Source organism: Lissotriton helveticus, chromosome 6 (assembly GCF_964261635.1).
Source record: "Lissotriton helveticus chromosome 6, aLisHel1.1, whole genome shotgun sequence".
NCBI lineage: Eukaryota > Metazoa > Chordata > Amphibia > Caudata > Salamandridae > Lissotriton > Lissotriton helveticus.
In genome coordinates, this window is record NC_136067.1 from 1,900,633,054 (window position 1) to 1,900,641,757 (window position 8,704).

Consider the following 8,704-nt stretch of genomic DNA (forward strand, 5'->3'; position numbering starts at 1 on the left):
AGCCCTCTTTGTCTTTCGCCTGGGAACAGGAAGGCCAGCCAAGAAGGAGTTGCCCACCCACCCATCCCTAAATTCAATTGTGAGGGGCGGGGCGGGGTCCCTGATAAGAGAAAAGGTTGAGGGACTCCTTTTGGACGGAAAACGGTTAACCCTGGAGCAGGGGAGGCAGTTCTGGCGGCTCTAGGCTGGCGGGAGAGGGGGCCGTCCTGCTGGTGGTCCTGGACTCTCTGGCTCTACCCTAGTAGCTGGTGGCTTGGAAAGGGGTGGTGTTGTGTCCTGCTGGTACAACACTCCTCTAGAGATGCCAATTTGTATATATATGGTAAACTGTGGCGCATATGTATGGGCGCAGCATTTATGTGTGGATTTAATAAATGGTAAATGTGGGAAGTTTCATCCACAACGGAAATGGAATGTGGTATTATAATAAAGCTACGCAGAGGACATCAATCATTTGTAAGTGTCTTACTGGGAGAGGGGTGAGCCTGGTAAAGAGCGAATGGTGCGGATATCCCCACTATGGGATTTCTCACCGGTACAGAAGCCACTTCTCCTGCAGCTTTCAATTAAAATGCATACTTCTAAAAAAACTTAAAATCAAAGTACATCTTAATCTTTTTCATCATAGTGCATTTCCAAAAAAGTTTCATAAATACATTCAAGGTGTAGGCGAGGTTAATCTGCATGCTGTCGGCCATGTCCTGAATCTTTGGTGGTCCTGCAATACTGTACTAAACATGTCTTCTTGTTGGTTCAATACTAAAGGGGTCCCCTTGGATCAGCATTGCTCAGGGCAACAGGACAAGCTGGTCTAGGATAAGACCTTTCTTTTTGGGTGTGCCTTGGTTATTGCTTAACATGGGTACCAAAGGTGTTGCTTTTCCTTTCCACATTTATCCTTCCACGCTGCAGGAATCCATGGATGGGTTCACCAGTTTCTAAAGATTTTTGTAAACTGTTATTGGGACCAGGAGAGATAGTTCTGTCAGTCTACCTGTAAAGCTGGGTACCATCTGATGCTGCTCGGTACAACCTCAAAAAGCAGGGACTTCTGAGCAGGAAAACAGATGAGGCAGAATATGCCTGTTTAATGACAGATCACTGAACGCTGCAGATTTTCACAGCATACATGTCCTCAGCTGAAACCTGCCCCTTGGAAAGTGCTGTTAGTGCATGCACCCACATTCATGGTGTGTGTTTTGTACAGGTGTCCTGTCCCCTAACAACATTCATGCACAACTGGAGACGGTGATTACTCTCGTAGCGAGGCCTTGATGGCGCCCTCCTCTGGTGATGGTGGCTAACATCCAGAGCTCTAGGCCTGTGTGACCTGCAGACAGACTTCCTTACATGCAGAACCTTTTCGTGCTCACCCCCACCCCCGCGTACAGAAACACAACACCAACAACACAAGTAATGTTATATATTTTATCTGTCTCAGCTCAGCAGGACACGAATCTTCTCAGCAATACACCACATATTCAGTTTATTGGATTTCATTGCACCATTTTCCTTTAGAATTTAAAAAAAAACAGGAGCAGCTGTGGTTTCACGTGTTTCCCACTGCATCTCAGACGTGTAAGGCGTAGCCTGCCTGCAGCCTCCTCCCTGACTGGCGTGTGAGATGCAGCCTGCCTGCAGCCCCTCCCTCCCTGACAGGCATCGGGGACCGAGCAGAAGCAAGGAGCAGCTGCAGGCAGTCCCCGCAGCATCGCCGCCCCGAGCAGTGCACCTCCCCTCCGGTCCACCCTCCAGCAGCACCGCTGGGACCCCATGGAGAGGAGGGCGCCCTCCCCGCGCACCCCATCACCACTGCAGACGCCATATTGAAGCACCTGGCGCTGTCGAGGGGCCAGCTGCCACTGCACTGCGAGATGGACAACGCTGCTCCCGCTACACTGCGGTACTGAGATGGGCTACAACACTGATTTACTTTAATTGCATAATAATGGCGTTCGGTAATACAGACTGCGTCATCGGATACAGCATTGCATAATGCAAAGATCAGACACCTCGACGATGCAATATCACTCCCATGTGCTGCAGTGCAGCGTACTGCATAAGGAGAACAGCCCCACTGACAACACTGCAAGGAATATGGCACATCACAGCCGTACTGCGGCGACTCCGAGGTGTGCGCCGTGGTACACAGATATACCCGCCCCACGTGTACACTGACACTCACCCAGAGATACACGCCCCCACACAGATATGTGCATCCGGGGATTTAACTAAACAAGGGTGCTGAGCTGTACACAGATGAAGGGGGCCGTTATATACCTAAGAACAGATGCGCCCCTGTGCGCCCCCAGATATATACCTAGCCAAGGAACATGTGCATGGACATATCTACACCTGGATACATCACTACACACACAACATACGGGTACTCGAAGATATCTGCCCTCAGACGGATATACACGTACACATGGGCACCCGTACCCACACATATCTATTCCTAGATACATATCTGAAGATGCATGTCTACACAGACCTCAGCCATATACCTAGGCACAGATCATATATACCCAGACATATCTGCACTCACGCAAGTAGGTATATTTTAACACGGATGTGCCGGCAGAGAGACATGCATGTACACAGAGAGATGGATAGATAGACAGAGAGATGGATAGATAGACAGAGAGATGGATAGATAGACAGAGAGATGGATAGGTAGACAGAGAGATGGATAGATAGACAGAGAGATGGATAGATAGAGAGATGGATAGACAGAGAGATGGATAGATAGAGAGATGGATAGATAGACAGAGAGATGGATAGATAGACAGACAGAGAGATGGATAGATAGACAGACAGAGATGGATAGATAGACAGACAGAGAGATGGATAGATAGACAGACAGAGAGATTGATAGACAGACAGAGAGACGGACAGACAGACAGACAGACAGACAGGCAGGCAGGCAGACAGACAGACAGACAGATAGATAGATAGATAGATAGATAGATAGATAGATAGATAGATAGATAGATAGATAGATAGATAGATAGATAGATAGATAGATAGATAGATAGATAGATAGATAGATAGATAGAGTTGGCCACATATATCTATTTCCCCACACGAGCACTCTGAATTGGCATCGATCTGACATGCATCCTACAACGAAATCGTAGATAAATACAGTAATGAATAAAGAGATGTATGATAAATAAAAAATGTGCCTGCCTGAAGATACATTCCCTGTGCCGTTATATACGATTTTAGATATCTACCTATGTACATCAACTTAAACACAAGAATACCTTCCAGAGAAATTCACCTACACATAGACGTGCCCGCACACAGATGCACAACACAGAATGACATTTACAGGTATACATTTGCATTCGCACTCTGATTTACACCGACGAACATAAATGTAAGGAAATAGCTGCACTGCCATATAAACATACATGGCGATAGGGGCATGGGCACTGATACATTGATATGCGATACCAGCACAGTGTGCGTGTGTTTGTGTGTGTGTATCTGAATGCATACAGACGTGTACTGGCACACAGAAATGTACCCTTAAATGAATACATACACAGGTACAGGAACAGGTAGGCACTTTGAAATGGCCCCAGAGTGGAATTCTGCCCACAACAAAACGGGTCCATGTTTAAATGAACAAATATAAAGAGATGCCTAGGAACATATATCTATCTGTAAATAGATACATATGTACCCCTATTCCCTCATACAGATGTGTCCTCTAACTCCACACACACAAATGCATACCCTCATACAGATGTGTCCTCTACCTGCACACACATGGATACCCACGTACAGATCTCCCCCTGCGCACAGATGGGTAACACCACACATACAATTCCTTGCACATAAATATGTCCATGCACACAGATATTTGCCTGCAAATTAATGTGTGCACACAGATACCTGCCTGCATATTAACATGTATCTGTACAAAAACATGTTCCTGCCTTTAGTTTGGTACCCGCAGACAGGTGCACATATACACAGATATGGCTGCACAGAACATCTCCTTTGAGGTATGAGCATGTCAAAGAAAGAATGAAATGTGCATTATTATCCCGACTGATTACCAGCTAGGGGCCTCCTTTGGCAAACTGAGCTTCTCTCACAATAGTTAACACTGTTAGTAAATCTCTCAACTCAGTCACTATATAGCAGGCTGAGTTCCAAACGCCCGCTGAAATGGCCCGGGCTTTCAGAACACCTGTGAAAGTGACAATCAGAACCGGCCACATGTTCCCGCAGGCCTCCTCGAGCAACACATGTAAATAACACAGCAGCAGGGTGGGTAAGTGTCTGGGCATTCATTCTTTGGAGGTCCTACACCAAGCCCGCCGAAAACGAAAATTTCCCTTCCTACCTTTCCTTGTCATTATGCATTAAAACACTGAAACACATTCTTAGCGGACAGTAAAATAAAGGCAATAATTATAAAACATGATAAAAGACAGTAAGCAGGCCAGTGTAGGCCTCCCATGTGGTTTTCTCTTCAGATGTGACACTGCAGACGGGGAATCCCTTCCTCCCGCCCACCTGTCAGAGAGTGGAGCCCCTCTGAGATTCCAAGAACACTGCGCGTGGGGCGTCCTCTCAGTCACCGCCGTTCCACGCCAGAAATACGTACGTGATGACGTAGCCAGGGGGAACACGAAATCCTCAAGTGTGCATATAAAGCGGGGGACACTGTCCATTTCTGGAGACTCAGTTTCAGCTCTCGGGCAGTGGGAATACGAGGCAATCACATGCTTCCCTTTTTTGATTCCGAAGTTATTAGTAACTATTAAAAATCGTATTTAGTATTCATTAATGCATAGTATTCGCCTTGCTCCGCATGCACAATAAATTGAGCCTTTTCTGTGACAAGTACTCATGCCTGTGGGTGACTAAAATGTCATCTGTGGGAAATAAAACCGTCGCCATATGTACATATATATTGTATATGTGTATATGTATACCAGCAGTATAATATATATGTACATGTACTTGTATGTACACTTATATATACATTTTGCAGAATGACCCCTCTCTGTGACGTTGAATATTGCAAAGGTGGTCACTGTGTCAGGCATCACTCCAAGCTGACAGACGTCTTTTTTCCACCGTATGACGTGGAATAATATATGTGCCTACGTGAGACTGTGGCCATCTTCGCAAGCCTCTAGGACGGTGTCTGCACACATTTTCATATTGCACCTTATACTCATGTCCATCTATACAGATATATAAATATAGAAATATGTGTGAGCAAATGTATTTGTATACATCTGGTGTGTGCGTATACAAATAAATATACACATGTTAAATATATAGAAATATGTATACATACAGACATCCAACTATAAATGCATACTAATTGAATGTTTGGCTTTTGTTATTGCCCTATCATGGCTGAATTTTGAACCCATATTTCATAGGAATAATGTCATTCCACGAGACTTTTGCTGTCATTAATGAGGATTGTGTAATCCGCGTGAATTGCAGTTTCCAAGTAATCCAAGGGCAGCCTAGAAATGTCGGGAGTGATGTTTTCAGTACCCATGTACCTACTTGAAAAGACACGTATTATCAAAAACATGTAACAGGTAACTTATGTAGTATGGTTCAACAGTGCCAGCTCGGAGTTCTCGTGACATATGCAGATCTCTCTTCCTATCCCCTTAGCTATGATGTCACAAAGCCCCTCCAAAGATTTGTGTTTGAAAATATGTTACATTTGAGGAGGGTGCCCTACAAATGCACCAAGCATCCTATAAGACCATAATGCACAGATACCCGTAATCCATCCTATGCGCGCGCACGTAGGCCCATGGAAAGTTATATATGTGTGTGTGATATATAGTCCAGTCAGGCGTGCGTGTCCATGTATGGCACCGTCATGCACACCTACATGGGCTGCATGCTCTCGGGCTGCAGCTTCTTGCAGTGCGCGGGCAGGGGCTTGAGCGCGTGCGGGATGGGCAGCTGCAGGACGCTGCGCGGGAAGTGCGCGGGCGGCAGGCACTGCAGCACCGTCTGCATGGCCCGCAGGAAGAGCGTGGCCGGCCTGCGGCCCACCAGGTAACCGTACTTGTCCTCGCCCAGCAGCGCCGTCCAGTAGCCCGGGTGCTCCCGCAGCACGGCCCGCATCTTGAACTGCAGGCTGGGCCGGAAGAGCAGCAGGTGCTCCAGGCAGCGCTTCTTGGACTCCACGTTGACCTTGGAGTCCCAGAGCTGCTCCAGGATGACGTCGAGCGCCGTCAGGCCCCTGCCGTCGCGGATGCGCGGGGAGGCCCCGTTGCCCAGCAGCACCAGGATGGTCTCGGCGCGCAGCAGCTCGCAGGCCAGGTGCAGCGGGGTCTTGCCGTCCTCCAGGTGCGAGCAGCCCGTGCGGTCCAGGTAGGCGCCCAGGCCGGGCCGCCGCTGGTGCGCCACCTCCAGGATCATGGCCAGGATGTCCCGCCGGTCGTAGGTGACGGCCATGGCCAGGTGCGGCGCGGACGAGGGGCAGCAGCAGAACTTCTCGCCCGGCACGCGCAGCGCCTCCTCGGGGTAGTGCGCCAGCAGGTGCTGCGCGTAGGGCCGGTGGTCGTGCACCACGGCGTACAGCATGGCCTCGGAGGGCGAGTAGCAGCGCTCGCTGGCGTTCTCCTCCCAGTAGAAGCACTTCATGGTGCGCATGTCCTCCAGCGTCCACACCGGCTTCTGGTCGCGCACCGCCTGGTAGAACATGTAGGACAGGAAGCGGCACTCGCGGCTCTGCTCCTCCTGCAGGCCGGCCTGGCCGCCGGACATGGCGCCCCGAGGAGGGGGGGCGCCCCCAGGCTGGGGCTGAGCACAGGTGCTGGAGGTCCCAGACCGAGGCTGAGCACGGGTGCCGGGAGGCCCAGGCCAACGGTGCGCCTTGAGGGGTGCCGGGGGTCCCAGGCCCACGGTGCGCCTTCAGGGGTCTCAGCACCACCTCATGAGGTGGGCCCAAGCATCACCGCCCCTCCTCCGGTGCTGTCAGAATGAATGACCCAAGCTCCCTCAGTTCTTCACTGATGCATCCGAATCCACGTGCACGTGCTTTAATGGGCCACGTACCCTAGTGTGAGATGCATGCCGGCCCCGCTGCTTCTTGCCTCCCCTTTCAGCACCGTGCGTTTTAATGTTTAAAGCGCACTACAGAAAGATGATACCTGGGACCACTGCTCCAAAACGCAGGAATGTTGTGATTTCCTGATTCTAGCACCCACGACGTGTTCTCTCCTCCTCACCCTCCGATGCAGTGCGCTTTTGTGAGTCCAGCTCCCCCAATAAGGAACGCTCCACTGCCCCGTCTCCCCCACCGCCTCAGTGCGCTTTAATGACAGTAAGATTTGCCTGGCTCTGTTGCTCGCCCAGCGCTTTTGGTGCGCTTCAGTGGCAGCGCCCCGCAGATAACCGTCTCCGCGTATTGCTGCCGTTTCTGCATTCAGCCAGTCCAACACTCCACACACAGGCGGGGTCCCGGTGCTGCTGCACCCCCCAGCGCCGAGGCCGTGTGCTGCCGCACCCCCAGCGCTGGGGCCGTGTGCCTCGATGATCCAGTACCCTGGCACTGCCCTCCGGTGCACCGGGTCCGTGTGCTGAGGACGCGCTGCGACGACCTTCAGAGGATGCTAAGCGCCTTGCAGCTCTCGCCTCCTGCTCCCCTCCACACACGCGCGCGCTCTGCAGTGGTTTTATTCACAGACGCACCATTTCCTAGGCTCGCTTAACCCCTCCCTCCCCGACAGATATCTGCTGCTAAGAAACCCGGCATCTGGTTGCAACAGGACCACGAACGCCCTTGGCAACCCCCGCGCGCGGGCGCGCATGTCTGGGTCGGGATGATGACGGGGCGCTGTCTGGCACCTCGGGGGCAGGCGGGTGAAGGCGAGCGCGTTCCTCCGGCTTCCAAGACTGTCCATGGAGATACAATCTCACTGCTGCGAGATCCTGCAAATCCCGTTAAACCAGCGTCCTTGCTTATTGTTTGCACACCCGAGGGGACTTACACGCGAGCTAAAGCAAAGGCCCCCAGGCCTCCTTCCAACGGCAACGTATTTACATTTAGATAAACCCCTAGCAACTCTAGCGTCAACATCTTCGTTGACCTACCTGCCCTCTGTAATCGGCTGACTTCAAACAAACTTAAAGAATTCACGTACCATATATCCAGATGCACCCTGACGCGTGACGCTGTTAGTAGTCCTGAAGTGTCACAGTTGGTAGATATGGTCTGTGATTACGAGCAAATCTTCGTTATTTTAATTATAACAAGTGACGAGGTAGACTTTTTTTTAAAAAAGGCAATCACCGCAATCTACATGAAAATGCACGTCCATGCTACCTTGCCTTTAACTTGCATAAGTCGGTTTGCAGTAAAAGAACACATTAAAAAACAAAAAAACAAATGCTTAAAATGCAAATGGAGTTTGGAGTCTACGTCTAAATAAGCAGCCATTTCAAATGCTGTGCACGTTTTATTAAATATCAATTTGAAATTAAAATGAAAAAATGTTTTCTCAAACCTAAAGGAGAAAAGTTATTTGAGAACATGCATTTTTGTAGATGAACACTTGTTTATATTAAATAAAAACTTGTAAAGGGGTAGCTCTTTATTCAATTCTACAAATTTATTTCAAAAGGTGCTCATCGGATTCAACAGCAGCTACAGATTTTGCAATACACAGGTTGGAACTAGGCAAGGCCCATTTAG

At 49.6% G+C, this 8,704-nt stretch overlaps 1 protein-coding gene across 1 annotated transcript; it reads right to left on the reverse strand.

The window, feature by feature from the left end:
- Positions 1 to 526: 526 nt before the first annotated feature.
- On the reverse strand, positions 527 to 7,457 carry LOC144761945 (ankyrin repeat domain-containing protein 9-like). Its single transcript, XM_078647130.1, has one exon. The coding sequence runs from the start codon at positions 6,772 to 6,774 to the stop codon at positions 5,887 to 5,889; it is 888 nt and encodes a 295-aa protein (XP_078503256.1). The 5' UTR covers positions 6,775 to 7,457; the 3' UTR covers positions 527 to 5,886.
- Between the last annotated feature and the right edge of the window lie 1,247 nt (positions 7,458 to 8,704).